The following is an 18,001-nucleotide window of genomic DNA, read 5'->3' as shown; positions in this document are numbered from 1 at the left end:
CTATGTCCACACCTACCCTTTCACAGGGACCCACCACCATAGGCAGTGGTATCAGGGGGGCCATTGGGTGGCCACCTGTCTTGCCACTGGCCTGACAGGTAACACAGGAGCTGACAAACTCCTTCACCTTCTGGTGCATCTGGGGCCAGTGAAAGTGGCTAACTAGCCTTTCCCAAGTTTTGGTTTGGCCCAGATGTCCAGCTAGGGGGATGTCATAAGATAAAGTTAGGAGGAACTCCCTGTACTTCTGTGGCACTACCACTCTCCTGGTGGCTCCAGGATTGGGGTTTCTTGCCTCAGTGTACAGTAATCCCTCTTCCCAATAAGCTCTGTGGGTACCACTGACATCTCCCTTTGCTACGGAAACAGCTTGCTGCCTCAGGCTTTCAAGAGTGGGGCAGTCTTGCTGACCCTGGCACAGCTCTTCCCTAGTGTGCCCCCCTGGACCCAAGAGTTCAACCTGGTAAGGGTCAAACGCCATAGTCTCAGTTCCCTCTGGGGTGTCCAAGTCCTCTCCCTGAGGAGAGGGGTTCTGATTTGTTTGCTGTACAGAAGCTGGTCCCCTGGTCTTCTTACCTTTTCTCTTGGTGGGTTGGGCCATACTTTCAGGCTCCAATCCTACTTTTTCACCCTGCTGTTTGCTCTGTGCTCTCGTTTGTACACACACCAATTCAGGGATACCTAGCATTGCTGCAGGGGTTTTTAACTCAACCTCAGCCCAGGCTGAGCTTTCCAGATCATTGCCAAGCAGACATGCAGCTGGTAGCTTTGGAGAGACCACTACCTGTTTCAGGTCAGTAACCCCCCACACCAGCCTAATGTCACCATAGCCATCGCATGATTAGTGGTAACACTGTTAGCATTGGTGACTTGGTAAGTACGCCCAATCAAATATTGCTCAGGGGAAACCATTGTGTCTCTCACCATAGTGACACTGGCACATGTATCCCTCAGATCTTCTATCCTAGTTCCATTGACCTAAGGGTACTGTAAGTATTTCTTTAAGTTGGGTGGCTACACAGCTAGAGGGGCAAACTCAACTTCCCCCTCTGAAACTAGAACTGCTTCAGTGTGCATCCTGATTTGCTCTGGGCACACTGTTGATCCCATCTGTAGACTTGCTACCCCAGAAGTAGCTGTAATTGTTGAACTAGGGGCCCCGTTGTGAGAGCAAGACTTGTCTACAGTTAAATGTCCCAACTTCTTACAGTTGTTACAATAGGCCTTTGCAGGATCAAAGTTCTTTCCTTTGTAGGGCTGAGGCACATAGGGAGTAATTTGAGATCCACCCCCCTGTACAGGTTTTTGGGACCCTTTGGAAGACTCAGACTTTTTATCTTGGGGATTCTCACCACCTTTCCCTTGGGGAGGTTTTGTAACCACCTTCTTCTGGTCACCCCCAGTGGTTGTCCTTGACCCAGTGGTCTGCCTTCTTTCCCAATTCTTGGGTAGAAATTAGACCTAGGTCTACCAAATGCTGATGTAACTTTTTATTTGTGCAATTACTTAGTATATGTTCCTTCATAAACAAATTGTAAAGTCCAGAAAAGTCACGCACATTGTGTCCAGTTAACCAACCGTCCAGTGTCTTCACTGAGTAATCTACAAAATCAATCCAGGGCTGGTTCTGGGTTTTGTGAGCCCCCCTGAATCTAATTCTATACTCCTCAGTGGTGAGTCCAAATCCCCCAATCAGAGTCTTCTTCACAAGGTCATAGGACCCTGCATCTGGCCCAGAGAGGGTCAGAAGCCTGTCTCTGCAGTTATCAGAGAACAGTTCCCACAGGAGTACACCCCAGAGAGGTTCCTTCACCTTTCTCATGTCACAAGCCCTCTCAAAGGCTGTGAACCATTTGGTGATGTCATTACCCTCCTCAAATTTAGGGACAATCCCTTTGGGGATTTTAGGTTCATACGATTGCTCTTTATCCTTATTATTTGTATTGCTGCAACCATTGATGGGTGCTAAACCCATCTCTTTCCTTTACTTTTCTAGAGCCAGGAGTCTGGACTCTAGTTTTAATCTTTTGGCCAGCCTTGCTAAAAAGCTGTCCTCCTCACTAGGGTTGTCCCCAATGTCCTCAATGAAGCCTAAGCCACCTGTGTGGCCTCTAGGTCTCCAGGTGTTGATGATTGGAGTCAAGGGTATGGGGGCCCTTTCCTCCCTAGGGATGATTGGAGGGGGGTCACTATGCCCCTGATCCACCTCCCTTTATTCCTCTGACTGGTCATCACCATGTTCAGAGGGGTGGTCCTCGACATACTAAGCCAGGAGCTCCTGGATCCCTTGTTTGGTTGCATGCAGGCCCATTGGTATATTTTTAAGTTTACCTAAGGACCTTAACTCCTTGAAAGACAAGTGTAGATAAGGGGTGAGGTCGAGCTCCCCAACCAGGTCCTGCATATTAGTATTATTTCCACGAGTAGCTGGGTCCTTTTGAGACATTCTAACAAAACGTCCTAACCCCTCTACCCTTGACTACAGTGACTTTTATTATTCTAAATCTCTAAATGGACTTTAAGCAAGGCCCTGACAAGACTTTTAGTAGTTTGGAAAAAAATGCCAATTTAAAAAAATCAGAATTCTGAGGGCAATTTAAGAGTTCTGTCGTGTGACCAGATGGTAACCAAGTAGTCCAACAAATGCAAGTTTGTATCCCACCTCTGATCCACCAATGTAAGAAACTGGCTCTATATATACTATACCAAAGTAAGGTACAGTGTGTATAGAGTCCAAGGGTCTCCAGAGGTTTGGCAGAGGTTAAAGTTAAATAGAACCTTACTCTAAAGTGGTAGCTTGGGTTAGCAGTAAGGCAGTATCAGAGGACAGTGTAAAGCATTTGATGTACACACTCAGCAAATGGTCTCACAGACTGAAGGACTAAACTCTAGGCCAATTGTTTGTATAAAAAAATATACTTTTTTATTTTAGAACCACAGGTTTGCATAAAATACTTTCTCAAAATAAGAGTCTGTTGTTGAATACTTTCAATGAACAAAATGGACTTTGAATTCATTAAGGTACAAGGGTTGCAATAGGCAACACAATACTTTGTATATCTATAACATTGAGCTCAATGGGATTTTTAAGTAAACTGAAATAGAATTACTTTACAAAAGTTTTACTTACTCGGGGCTAGATCCTGGATTCAGCCCTGGTGCATTTCATGTAAACAGTTGAAAGAAATAGTTTTTGTTAAACAGGCAATTTTTAAGGAATATTTGTATGTTGCAAAAATCGACACCGGAGAATTTCAGGTAAAAAACAGGCAATATTATCCTATGGAGGGAAATCAGGTTATCGGAAAATCAGTTGTAATAACTTTTTTGTCAGTGCTGGGCACCTAAGTCCAGCACTGGGATCTCTTCTGAGAACAGATGAGTAATTTTGGTTTCGTTAATCGTATGATTTTTAGTGAATATTTCAGTTTCAAAACTCGACACTTAGAAGAATTTTCAAGTGAAAACCAGTCAATGTTACCCTATGGAGAAAATTTAAGTTATCGGCCGAATCTGGGAGACCTCTGAGTCTTGCCCCAGGACCTTAACTCTGCCAGCTGAGTACTTACATTCAGTCAGGTCACTGGGAGTTGATCGAGTTTCAGGGGGCATCTCTAAGATGCCCTCTGTCATGCATTTTACATTAAATTCCACACTGGCAACAGTGTGGGTGTGATGTGCTGATACCAAACTTTTCAGTCTTCAATGTAGCCATTATGATGCTGTGGAGTTCGTAATGACAACTTCCCAGAACCATATACTCTTAATGGCAGCACTGCACTTATAGTGCCCAGGAATGGACCTGGGTACCCTAGGGGTACAGGGTTCATGCACCTGTACCCTCACCACTGGCATAGGGCACCCAGCAGAGGGGTGACTGATGTATGCCAGGGCAGTTTTTGTGGTCATGGCACACAGGGATGTGTGCCATGTTGACTCTTTGTTTTTGTTCAGCACCCAGACACGCAGCCTGCCAAGGCAGTGTATGTGTGTCAGGGCACAGGGCCTCTAACGGTGGCACAATAAGTGCTGCAGCCCTTAGGATCCTTCTCTGGCCATAGTGCCTTGGGTACCTAGGGTACCATTTACCAGGGGCTGACATGTGGCCAGAGATGCAAATTGGGTTAGGCTTCAATGCAGTTTTAGGGAAGGAACACAGGCCCTGGGTACCTGATTGGCAGGTGCTCAGGTCACACTCAGTCAAAGCACATCAGCGATTCAGCAAACAGTGGGGGCATACCCTGCAAGAAAGAGGGCACTTTCTCACACATAGCACCTATGGTACTGTTCCTATTTCCCTTCCTCTTTCCATTACTTCCTCCCTCTTTTCTTCTTGCTTTTTTAGTGTTGTCGTCCCGAGTTGCATTGTCCAGTTTGTTTTTTTAATCCATTCTTTAGAGGGTAACGGTTTTCTCATTTTGGAATCTCCCCAACATCAATGTTTTAGCAGCCTACGGGTGCTAGGCTGTATTTTCAACGGAAGCTGATGAGGGAGTAGCCAGACTAGGAAGTGAGGCTGGTGGGTGAATGTCTTTGTCACAGATGGGAAGCAGGGAAGTGACGAGCCGTGAGTGAAATCAGAAGTACATTCATTCAATCTGTCGTCACCAGGAATGCGTCTAATCTGTGTTCCTGCATGCAGTGAGCGTGTTTGTGTATTTTGCACAGACTGTCTTCACCTTTAAATGCATGCGGGTTTCTTCCAGAGCACCACATAGGATCGGCACATAAAAGTGTTTGAAATGAGTACATTGCCTGCTCCCGCCTCACTTTACCACGGAGATTTTTGCTGAGGGAAATGCAATGAAGCTTGGTCAATTCAGCTTTCACCCAATACAAACAATTCATGCGGAGATTAAGGACTCTAAAATGAACATTTGATTAAGTGGAAATGCACACAGAAAAGTAAACCTAATTCTAGAGAGAAACGAGCTGGAATAAGGCCGATGGTGAAGGATTTGCGTGCAGTATCCCAGCAGTCCTAGAGGGAAATGTTTCTTCCTCGTCTCTAATAAGAGTTTAGGCTCGTCTGTAAACATGTATTATACATAGTGCCAGCAGCAATTGATATCCTACACGTTAAACCCCAAGATGTACTTTTTAATGGCTCTGAATGGTACATAATGAACATCATTCTCATAGGAAGGCTGTTTAAAAGGCAATCTGTCAGAGGAAGTCACTGGCCAGAAGTAGGTGGAATAACAAGAGGGGCTTCTCTCCAGGGAACCTGACCTTCTGCAACACTTCTATCCAGCTATTGACAAATGTGAGAACATTTCTCCTTAGAGCGCCATCAACCTTGATGTAGTTTGGCGAGGTGGTAAGGCGTGACCAAGCAGGAGGTAGTGCACTCCACCATGCCCCCATCGCGGATCCCTGCCGGGCGGTCTCGGTGAGCAAGAGTGCCTTCCAGGGCACCTCCCAAGACTAAGCATTAGGGGTTTATATCACCGCCGCTGGCCCGGTTCCTGAAAGGAGAGAACGGCGCTTTATGTGGAAAAGTCACCGCCGCCGGCCTGAGAGCCTCTGGGCGCTGTGGTTACTTCCCCGCTGACGTCAAGGAAGAGCTGCGCTGGAATTGGCTCCATCGCGAGACGTTGCCTAGCAACCATGGACCTCATCTGCTACGAGAGCCGTGCTGGACCAGGAAGTACGGAGGAGCCCGGGGAGCCGCTGCAAAGCGATCAAACAGAGACCACTCACCCAGGTAACCGCCCCCACCAGTCGGCAGAGCAGAGGCGGGTTACCCTTGTGAACGGGGAGCGTGAGTCTGGGGTGCGGGTACCATCCTCGGTGCACGGGCACTTGGAAACTGACTTCCTCATTTGTGTAAAAATTGCGCAGACGCCAGTAGAATAGTCTGGGCTCCCCGCCCATAAGAAGAGGGTGATTTAAAGAGCTGGCAGCAACGGTGCACGCTCGCGCCAAGTGACAATTGCCTCTAGGTGGTACAGCGAACTCTGGCAAGCTGCATTCATTGCCATGACAGTGATAGCTTCACAAGATGTCGTCGGACTGTCCACAGTCCGTACGGACACGCGCATACTGTGTGCTTTGGACAAATGGCGAGAGCAGCCATCTTTGTCCATGCAGACGCGTGCATGTAAGCCTTTGGGAGAATTGATTGCAAAAGGCACTCGAATGGCGAGCACAGCACATGCGCTGCTATCGCCAGGCTAGACCTAAAAAACATCTGCCTCGTGGAGCTGGAAAAAAGAGGAAGTCAGACAAGCGGTCGCTCGTTTTGAGGGACAAGAGACTATTGGTTGATTTAAAACTTTTGTAGTTCCTTTCCGATGGGTTTCTGGGATAGGTAGTTTATATGAACAATGTTAAAGTAAGCTGGAGTAAAAATAAATGTCCTGACAGAATTGAATTGCATTACTGAGTGGGGTATCAGTTTGGGTGCAAAATGTTTGTAAAACCAATTGGCGAGACCATCTGCTCCTGCGACTTTGTTAGAGTGTATGGCCGATATTGTATTTAAAACCTCTTTTCCAGTGATTAATTCCTCCAAGCTAGTTCATCAATTGCTTTAAAGAGGCCCCTTTGAGATAGGACTTTATTTCGACCACTGAGACAGGTTCTGCACAGTAGAGAGCTCTGTGTTTGGCTTAATATGTGAATATACCCTTTGCGTTGTGGTCACTTGGGACTCCTCTGCTTGTTTCTGCATGATCTAGTTAACTGCCAGCGTTCATGAGGCCGTTTTCCTTCTCTCTATATTAGATCTGCCACTGCACATCTTTATATTGTAGAGATTGTATGATGATTGGACTAACATCATACTTCAATACAATTAAGGGCATAGCAAATGCTTATGTGGAGGTTTCTTTGAAATATCTTCTTTACAAATACTGTGATCAGAATTTATGTATTTTAATAAAATCCTTTTAACTTGAAAAAAAAACATTGTAATCTGTGAATAAAATATGAAAATAAATGTTCATTTTGTTTAGTTCAGAAACATCCAAATTTTTTCACAAGGCCTGCCATACTGGACCACCATTGGACAGCCCAAGTCTAATAGCATCCTTCACGAATGAAAATGAATAAAATAAATGCAATTGAGCCCAATGAGTCGAGATCTTTAGATTTTCTGTAGCGTTTGTTTGATTTTGTGACGTTCTAGAATATTGACCAGTTAGAATTTCTGCTGTGTTCACAGGCTACAGATGACTGACCTGGACCAAGCAACAGAAACCTGTCCACCCTATAGTGAAACTAATGCACTAGATGAAGACGAAGAGAATCTGCAAAAGGCCCTTGCCCTGAGTCGTCAGGAAATTGACATGGAAGATGAAGAAGCGGATTTGCGAAGAGCCATCCAGCTTAGCATGCAAGGTATGCCATTGTCATTAAGTTTCAAATGTATTTGGGGAGAGGAGTTGGCCTAACGGCTAGGGCGGTCGACCTCGAATTTGGGGAACTGGGTTCAAGTCTTGGCAGTGACGCTGAACATCCTGTGATTCTGGGCAAATCAATTAATCTCCCCGTGCCTAAGAAAAAATGTATGTGGCCTCATGTAATGCAACTGGTGCTATGTAAAGCGCTCTGATACCCGATTCGGGTCAAGTTTGCGCTATATAAAACTCTGTAAAAATAAACGTAAAGATCCTGATGCAGAATTGTATATCCTTTTATTTGAAACATGTTGCAGAGGTTTTCTTGACCCTTTCACTGCTGGATGTTCGCTTACTTCTGACCAGAGATTTTTTCAGAAAGTCTGGGTTAGGTTGTTTAAACAACTCCGATCACTTTGATATCTTTGTGCACCCATCCATGCATGCTGGTTTTTTTTTGTGCATATTCAGAAACTTGTATAGCAGCAAACCCTCATTAATATCTCCTTAGAGCCTGAAGGTTTAATAATAAACGTGAAGTTATTTTTATTTTTAAACTAATTTACTTAATATTTTTGCTGCGCTTCTCAAACTGAGAAAATTCTGCCAGAATGGCCTGAGTCCTGAAACACTGACTATGTTTGGGTTTTTCTGGGAATTTAGTCTATAAATCAGTTATGTAAAATTAGCACATATCATGAAATTGTTACAAAAGCACTCTTTTCGGTGCACAGTTCATTTGATGACCGATGCCAAACTCCGAATTAAATGAAAAGTATAAAAGCTATCTAGTTCCTAAATCTGCATTGCCTAAGGAATCTATTAGTGCAATCCAGACCTTGCTGCATTGACTGGCTGGCAGGTAAAAAAAAACAAATCTTAGAATGGAGTTTGCCAATTGTTTTGCAATTATTTTCAAAGTGATAATTCCCTTCAGTCTACCTCGTGGAGGAATATGTCACTGTCAATCCTTGACCCCATCTGTGTTCTTCTAGGTCCACTGAATGTGGTTGCATCAGTCATGCCTGTGTATTCTGTGGGCTCTGGGGGGCTGCAGGTGATAAACTGGGTGCTTAGCATTAATGACATTTGGAAAACGACTGAAAGCAAAACGCTTGTTTAGGGTTACTGTTATTTAGTCACTAGTTTGACGCCTTGGCTTTTTGGCAACCTACAACACCCATATATTTTCCATAACTGCATATTCTACGGTGGGTGCCAGCCCCCCCCCTCGCCCTGACTGGCTTTCTGGTAGAACATTGTGAACATGAGGATTCTCAGATTTTTAAACTTTTGTTTCAAAACATGGTAATTCCCTCCACTCTCCCTCACACATGAACATGCCCCTCCCTGGGCTTGACCCTAAGTGGTTTTGCTGACTTACCGGACATGAGAGTACCAGACATGTATGTTTTTTTATGGATTGTGAGTACTCGCAGCAATAAACAGAGCACATTGCATTTGGAAAATGTGGAAATCTACTGAAAACAAAGTGCCTCGTACATATCTGTGAAAAACACATATTTTGAGTAGCCAGCGATTTTGTAGAATAGAGCATGAAATGAAGAACTGAATACCGACCCTTCCCCACTCCCCATCACCACACATTTTAGTCACAGAGGCCATTAACAGATCTACTTGGGAGGATTCCTAGTTTGTACGCAAGATAAATACAATATAGATACTTTTCAAAAACAATGTTTTCTTTTAAATGAAATAGACATACCTAATTATATCGACCTTGATAAAAGCACGATTGCCCCATAGTTGACTGAATTCCAGTTCCATGAGGGTGAATGAATGAATGAATTTTCTTTGCGTGGTTACTCAAAACCATTACAATAGAAAAGAAGAGCACTACATTTAAAAGGGTGGTTTACTGCTTGCGACATCCATTTGCAGGAGCTGCATCAAAAAATGCCACACCCAGTATTTATTTATTTATTTATTCAGAGTTTTATACAGCGCGAACAAGATCTTTACAGATATCAGAGCGCTTCACAGAAACAGGGGTTGACGATAGCATGAAGGTGACGCAACATAATATTGGTTTCAAATATAAACTTCAGTAGCATGATCGGATAGCAATCAAGTTCTAATAGAATGACAGTAAAAAATCAGATAGGCTAAAATAAAAGACGATACTGAGTCTTACATACAACTACGATATAAATCAGGAGAACTTATGCTATAAGTATCTATAAGTTACAGGGAGCAAGGGGAAGGGGCCTCGATATACAGTAGGCTAACATGAATAGTCTAATAATAGATATTTAGTGAGTAGCATAAAAGGATCGACTGACCATCATGTAATTGTGGCAAACAAGAGGAATAAACAAATCTAGATCATGCAAATATGACATTATTTGACATTAGACAAACGTGAAACCAGTAATACCCAAGCGTCACGAAAGTCACTGAGGAACAGGCATTAAAGTTCAGGTGAACTTAGCCATGAGGATGGCTTTCACCTCTTTCTTAAAGAAGGCCGAGGAGGTGATAAGCCTGGTTTCGGGAGGGAGAGCGTTCCAGATCCTCGGCGCCATTCCTGAGAAGGAGCGTTTGTATGTTTTTTCCTTCCGGAATCTGCGAGGTTTCAAGAGTAGATTTTTTGAACTTCTATTGGATCTCGACCCTCCTGATATAGTTAGCTTTTGAGTGAGGTAGTTAGGTGCATTGTGGTGTACAGCCGCGTGTGTCATAACAGCAATTTTCAGTTGTATTCTGGCTTCAAAGGGCAGCCATTTCAGAGATTTCAAGTCAGGGGTTATATGAGAGTGTTTTCTTGAGCCCGTAATGAGTCTCGCGGCAGCGTTCAAAGAGGCTCTTAGGGGTGCAGTTGTTGCTAAAGGGAGACCACTGAGGGTCACAATTCCATAGTCTATGCGGGGGATGACGAGGGCTTGTACTGCATTTTGGAAGTCTTTGGCTGGGAGAAAGGGTTTCAACTTTCTCAATGTGTTGATTTGGAAATTAGCTCCTTTCGTTGCTTTGCTAATGTGCTGTTGCATGTTGAGCTTTGCGTCAAGTGTGATACCTAAGGATTTCGCGGAGTCCACGATGGTGGGCCGGACATTGAGTGCTGTTAAGTGGTTGAGCCAAAGTTGGGTGGTGGTAGATTTCGCAGGGGGTGCTATCAAAAGGAACTCCGTTTTCAGAGCATTTAGTTTGAGGTGGTTGTCGGCCAACCACGATTGGGTCTTTGTGAGAGTGTAGTTCAGGAGTTTGATATCATCCGGGGATTGTACCTTTAGGTAGAGTTGAGTGTCATCGGCATACATATGAAAGTGTACATTGGATGCTTGGAGCAAGGAGGCAAGTGGTTCCATGATTAGGTTGAACAGTGTGGGTGAAAGGGAGGATCCTTGTGGAACGCCTAAGTCGACTGGCACAGGCGAGGACAACACATTGTTGATCTTGAACTTCGGAGTCCGGTTATGTAGGAAGGAAGTGAACCATTTGAGAACAGTCCCGGATAAACCCATTCTAGTGTTTAGCAGCTCAAGGAGGTTCTCATGTTTGACCGTGTCGAAAGCTGAGGAAAGGCCTAGGAGGATGAGGAGGCAAGAATCATTGCGATCAAGGATTTGGTGGGCGTCATCAATTATGTGAGTCATGGCCGTTTCCGTGCTGTGTTTCGCTCGGAAGCCTGATTGATGGGGGTTGAGGAGATCAAACTTATCAATGTGTTTTGTTAGTTGAAGCTGAACACATTTTTCCAGCAGTTTGGCCAAGGTGGGGATGTTTGTGATGGGACGGTAGTTGTTTAGGTCAGACGGGTCAGCTGTGGGTTTCTTGAGTATGGGCGTGACTTGCCCCACCTTGAGTGAGTCAGGGATGAGACCTTGTTGAAGGGAGCTTTTAATGATTTTAGTCCAGAGTGGGAGGAGCATGGTGGTGAAGTCTTTTACCGCGTTAGCAGGCAGGGGGTCTGTGAGGTGATTAGAGGGCTTCAGGGTTCCGAGCAGTTTGAGTATTGCATCTTCTGAGTAGATGTCAAAGGAAGCCTACGATGCGCTATTTTTTGGCTGAGCGTTAGACATTCGGATGTGCACAGGGTGTTGGCTTACATCATTGAGGAGATCATTTCTTATGTTGTCGGTCTTTAGCTTGAAGAAGGCGGAAAAGTCTTCACTGTGTGGGATATCGCTTGTTGGATTGATTGATTGTAGGTGTTGCGGCTTTGTTTGACTTTTGACTAGATCTAACAATTTTCTTGGTCGGTTTTTCGCTTGGTCAAGCTGGAGTCGAAAGAAGTCGGATTTCGCACGCTTGATTTTCCTAAAGTAGGCATTTCTCTTGTTCTTAAGCTTTTTGCGATGTAGTGATGAGGGATCAGTTCTCCAAGTGCGCTCTGCCGATCGCATAGCTCGCCTGTCTTCGTTGAGTCTGCCGTCATACCAGGGGTTCGAACTCTTGGTGGAAACTCTCTTTAGTTGCAGTGGGGCGGCTTCGTTGATTATAGAGGTCATGGAGTCAAGGTAGAGGTCTGTCAATGTTTGAACATCAGAGACGCCAGCAGGGGGAAGGAGGAGCCTGTAGGTGTGGGGAGGTAGGGAGTTAGGGTTGAGATTCTTCATGTCCCTTTTCCAGATCTTGCATTTGGTGGGTTGAGCCAGGGAGGGTTTGATTTTTTCATTGATAAAGAAGGTGATGATGTGGTGATCTGACCAATCACAGGGTTGGATTGACCCCAGTTGGGTAGAATCCTCTTTGGCGATGATAAGATCGAGTATCGAACCTTTATCGTGTGTTGGGCTGTTGCATATTTGGGTGAGGTCAAGCGCATTAAGGAAAGATTTAAGACTGTTCACCACTGTGTCTTTCTGATCGTTCCAGTGGAGATTAAAGTCACCCAGGTAGATTTGAGTGATCTGCCGACCGGCGTTGGAAGTAATAGTGTCCATGAGTTGTTGAGAGAAGATGAGGTTGTCCCCCGGCGGGTGATAGATGAGGTGTAGAGCACATACTGGTTTACCCTCACTGGAGATATCGAGGCAGAAGAGTTCACAGGAGGTGAGGGAGGGGGAGGTTACTTTGGTGACGGATAGATTGCTCCTGAAAATGCATGCTATTCCCCCGCCCGTCTTGACAGACCTGTCGAGTCTGATGATGTGGTAATTGGGGGGAACTAATATATCCATAATGGGCGTGGAGGCTTCAGTTAGCCAGGTTTCCGTCAATATGGCTAGGTCAAGATCCATTGATGTGACGAGATCTGCAATGTCGGAGGAGTGTCTCTGGGCCGATCTGCAGTTGAGAAGGATGCATTTGAGTCTGGGGTGAGAAGGGAGGTCGTGTGTTCTAGCGATAGGGGGACTCTTCTGAGGTTGTTTGGGACAGAGCTTCTGATGTTTAGTGTTGGGTGCCTAAGGGGATTTGGGAGAATAGTAGGTATGGGGAGTATGGATCTGAGATATTGTTCTAACCTATGGACCCAATACAAGACAGGACAGAGCACCATAATGTCAACCGTAGTTTAATTTCCAATTCCAAATACAGGGATACCACAGGGGTCCCAGGCCCAAACTTCAAAAAGGTTGTAAAATTAACTTTCAATTATCTTTAGTATCCAGGCCTCGGTAGATCTCCAGAAACCACACACAGCTGAGACTCCAACTTCTATCTATATTCTTGGACGATCTTCCTTAGTGGCTAGATTGCCAACCTTGCAATCCAAGCAGTGTTGCACTAACATGTACTTTCCTCTTTTGTGGTGTATTAGGCCCGCCCTTTTTTTAGCCAAATTCTCTCCCCTCGGCCTGCCATACTTCCAGTCATTGAACCCTTGATACTATCATCCGAGTTCTGTGCTTGAGAGCCTGGCTCTACCATCTGACTCAAAACCCACCACTCCTCCTCAAATACTTTTTTTTGTGTCTGCTCATGTAGGCCTTCTGATAATTTAGCGGCAGAACTCAATGGTGTCCATCACCCATAGAGTTGTAGTAGGACTTTCTAGTCCCTCACCAAACTATACATCTTTTCGCCTGTATGAGCGCAGGGTGTATACATTTATTATCACATTTTCTTTGATTTCAGTTTTGGTATAATGCCAATATAAACACATTGTTTTGGAGATTGCTCTATTGCGATCCCTGTTGCTCCATATATTCTAATTCTTAGCAGTACCTCCAACCACTAAGTCAAAATTTCAACACAAGACTGTGCTAGGTGTATAAAGGGGGCCCATCTATCCAGCAACTATGACAATTAACCATTCTTAGTGGGTAGATTCCGCTTTGTTTTGTCAGGATTAGATAAGTATGATGCACATAATAAAAGGGAGTCAAGTTGAATCTGACGTTGCTCGATATTTCTTTCACCAAGGCACAAGTCATGGCCATTTCTTATTGGTAGAGGTGATTACTCTATTTAACTGCAGATTGTGACTAAACTGCAGTTATGTAGCAAGGGTGGCACCTGGTTAAAAGTCTCTTGTCCTGTTTGGAGATGGAACGGAGACGTTACAGACATTTTGCCACCTGCTGACATGCAGGAGCTATTGCTGAACGTTTCTGGATCCATTCTGGTGCCTGGCTAGATTCACAATGTGTTGAATCTCTGGTTTAGATAGTGTATCCTACTGAGTTTATTGAAGGTAAGCAACTTGTTCTTCACACTACTATGTATTCTACTCTTTGTTATGGGGGACTCGGAGAAGACTTATGTTAAGCAGACGTTTCGGATAAATTGATCGTCTAGCTGTAAAGTAAAAGTAGTAAATTTAATCACATCACCTACTAGGCAAAAAAAAGGAAACAGCCTGCCTATAGGTCAGAATTTCATGGCCACAAATCAACCTTGTGACTAACTGTATGGACCTCTCCCTCCTCTATATATCTTATGCTTTCTTTCTCTTTATCTGTTCCTGTGTCTTTATCTGTTCCTGTGTCTGTTGTTGATGGGATTCTCCTACGTTTATTTATTTATTATATTATTTTTGCATTATTGTCATATGTTTTATGAACTTTGTCCCTGCAGTCCTTCTAAATCATCTAATATCATTGGTGTTCCCTGTTTCTCCTCTACATGCAACAAAATAAGCTATCAACACTATTGGTGCACAAAAGTAGGTGGTCTTCATGGGTTGCATTTGCATCATCTTATCAAAAGAAGCTATCGTAACAACATAATTTGTGGAGTGTCTTGGCAAACACCTCAGTATTTGGGGAAATTACTCCCCTCCATCTAACTCTTTGAAGTGGGTCAGAGAGAGAGAAAATCAGGAGTCACAGCTTTATGAAACACATTTTCCTTTTCTATTTTGGTATGCCTATGCCAGGACAGCAGAAGAACATATCCAAAACAGTAGACCTCTTATCATAGACACCAGCTTGTGTTTGTTTTTTAGAGATATCTTGCACTGTAATAGTTTTAAGACAAATATGCTTACATTTTAGCAGGCAGTATGAGGTGTTTGTCAAACTTTCACATGTGTCCTGTCCTATAATCACAGTGCATACAATGGTGATATATTGCCTTCCATTGCTGCAATGGAATATGTTACCCTTTTTGGATCATCTGTATTTCATCACCCAATTGATAGTCACTGACACATACCAGACAGTTGGTTTGATCTTTATAAAGATAATGGAACAGTTGATCTTGAATCCTGACCTTTAATAATGACTTTAAACTCCAAATTATTCCTCATATTTGGAAACTCTCATCCAAGTGCGCCTCATAATTCTGTGACAACGGGCCAAACATTTTACCAAAGACTAGTGTTGCCCATCATCCCATAGTTGAACTCAAAGCTTATTAATTTGAATTGCAAATCTCAGCTACAAACTTGACTCGTTGTACAGAGATCCTTCTATGACTTTGACCTCTAAAATTTCAGTGGCTAAACAAGCAAACCAAAATGCATTCCCTACAAGATTGTATTAGTGTATATAAAACTCTTGGGCAGATATTGGCTCACCATTGCTGCCAGAAAACTAGAATTTTGGAAAGAAAGAATGTTTAACTCCATGAAGCACTTATACCGAATCCTTGTCGAAAGGGTGCTCCTTATACCAAATCCTTGTTGAAAGAGGGCCCCACTTTCAAGCCATGTATTGGGAAATTTATACTGATCAGATACACATTCCAGGTGACTACGCAACCTGAAGACCAGTCGACATTCAATTCCCAGTCTTGTTAATTTTCTTGAAAAGGAAATTGAGACCATATTATGGAAATAAAGAAAACTGATTCTGCATTGTATGATCTTCATTGATCATCATAAATATTAGAAAAATCCCTCACTGGATGTGTGAATCTGGAAAGGCTTAAAATTCAGTGTTTGCTCATATAATAATATATGCAGGGTGTCAATGGCCATATGAGGTGTTGTGCCCTTCAGCAGCCTATCAAGACAAGTTGTTTCCAAAATGTAGACTGTAGAACGCTCAGAAGAGTCCATTCACAAACTAAATTACAGACTTGAAATGTAAAACAAGTAAACTCTGTGTTGTTGAGGAAAGATTGCAGCTGCTAGACTTATATTGTAAAGTGGTAAAGAAAAAGATTGCTCTGCCTTTAAGAACCCAGGGGCTTCCCCTTCCTATAATGCACCTCACTGGTAGTTGCCTCTATCAGTCAGTTTGTTTTTCTGTGAGAAAGATTCAAGAACACCTTGAGGTTTCCACACCTCTCCTCTTTTTTTTTTTAGAAGATTTTGTATCCAAAACAATTGGTTCGAGGCATATGGGCTGCAGACCACACACTTTTGCATTAGATCACCATCTGGTGGTGGGCCCGGATGATTACACTTTGTTGTTGTCTTGGAAGAGTATTTGTCTGCTGGGTGACTCCTCCCCTAGACCGTAGTGCATCGACTCCATCCTCAGATTGTTTTTTTTCCGCTATCGTGCTCGGATGTGTTCATCGTTTGGTCCCGTTACCGATCTCTTTACGAATCCATAAATCTACAACATCAAGATCGTCTTCGACACTGATTCCGGTTGCCTGCATCGAAGAGAGGATCCATTTCTCCATTCCAGCGCTCGTCAGGGCCGTTGGGCCCAACTGCGCCATTGGGCCTTTGGCTCATGGAAAGAACACCGTTCAAGAAGTGCCCTCAGTGTGGACACAAGTTTCCCCACACCGACCTGCATGAGGTTTGCAACTTGTGCTTGTCTCCAGAGCACGAGAGTCGAGACTGTGAGGCCTGCGCTTCGTTCCGGTCCAAGAAGACAATCAGGGACCGTCGAGCTCGAAGAGCTATGGAGCAGTCATCGTCAACGACACCAGACCTCATCATAGACGAGGCACTGATCGAAGTAGACGTCGAAGAACAGCAAGAAGACGTCGCTTCCGAGGCAGAAGGGTCTGCTTCCTGAGATGAGGATCGATCCGAAGATGATGATCTTCTTCCAGCTGGTCAACAGGTCATGAGTAAGAGCGTCGACCCTGTTCACACCCCCCATTCCTGGACAGGCTTCGGTTCCACCCCCACCTTCGGGTCCGGGTGTACACCGATCGAAAACTTCTGATGCCCCGCCTTCGAGCTCGGCAGCGAAGAGTGTTAAAAAGCCTCCGGTCGACTCGGGCTCGAGTCAGACCGTCGGTCCTGAAAAACAGAAAGTGCTTAAGCCAAAGACAGCACCGTCACCAAGATACCCTTCGATACCAAGGGTTACCGAACTGAAACCGAAACCAAGTTCGGCACCAAGAGACGTTCTGAAACCAAGTTCGGCACCGAAAGAGGTTCCAAAGGTTACCGAAACAAAAACTACTTCGGTACCTAAAAAGTCAGACCCGAAAGCGGTTTCCATAACGAAACACATTTCGGCATCAAGAACAGACGAGTCTAAACAAAGCTTCGGATCCAAAAAGCGTAGATCCAAGCAAAAAGCAAGATAAATCTTCGGAATCGAAAGCAATAACCATTCCAAAGATAATAGACACTGTAAAAACTAAACCTGATGGCTCCAAACCACATAAATCGACACCGACGAAAGATTTACCTGTAGAAGATCTTTTACAGCCTGATGTAAGGCAAAAGACTCTGAAAATTCATCCACTAACTGGACAAATGTATACAGTGCCTGAAAAGAGGAAAATGGACTGTCCTAAAACATCTCCCGGTCCTCCAAAGAAGCATATTCAGACTTTACCCACAAGACCTCCTTCACCACAATTAGAAATACTAGATATTTCTCCTGCACACTCACCAGTTAGTACACATAGTATGATACCACAGGAGGAGGATTATGGGGATACATACTCTCAACACAGTTATCAACAAATAGAGGACGTTGATGGCCCAGATGATATGGCTGGGTCATCAGGTGACCCATGGGAAGATTACAATGCTCCAGATGCACCAGATCTACCACAAGACGAGGCATACCTGTCTAGACCATCTTCACCAGATGTCGCCATTGGGTTCACACAGCTCATCCATAGAGCAGCTACTTTTCATGGAGTAGACCTGCATACAGATCCAAAAGAAGAGGATTTTCTTATAGATACACTGTTAACATCACATAAAACCACTACCGCACTGCCAATACTGAATGGAGTGGTAAGACACGCACCAGAAATATTTAAAGACCCAGTCAGGGCCAGGGTAATTAACCCCAGACTGGAAAAGAAATATAAAGCGGCTCCCTCTGATCCAGCATACATTAAGGGACAGTTGCCACTAGATTCGCTGGTAGTGTCAT

At 44.1% G+C, this 18,001-nt stretch overlaps 1 protein-coding gene across 2 annotated transcripts in view; it reads left to right on the top strand.

Moving 5' to 3' along the window:
* Positions 1-18,001, top strand: part of ATXN3 (ataxin 3) — a 356,331-nt gene that overhangs the window by 201,144 nt on the left and 137,186 nt on the right. For both annotated transcript variants that reach the window (XM_078660070.1, XM_078660071.1), the window contains exon 8: positions 7,169-7,344. In XM_078660070.1, the coding sequence (XP_078516196.1) occupies positions 7,169-7,344 (176 nt within the window). The remainder of the gene's footprint in view (positions 1-7,168; positions 7,345-18,001) is intronic.

The sequence above is a fragment of the Lissotriton helveticus genome, chromosome 9 (assembly GCF_964261635.1).
Source record: "Lissotriton helveticus chromosome 9, aLisHel1.1, whole genome shotgun sequence".
NCBI lineage: Eukaryota > Metazoa > Chordata > Amphibia > Caudata > Salamandridae > Lissotriton > Lissotriton helveticus.
The sequence above is the reverse complement of the archived record's forward strand: the minus strand, read 5'-3'. Positions and strand labels throughout refer to the sequence as shown.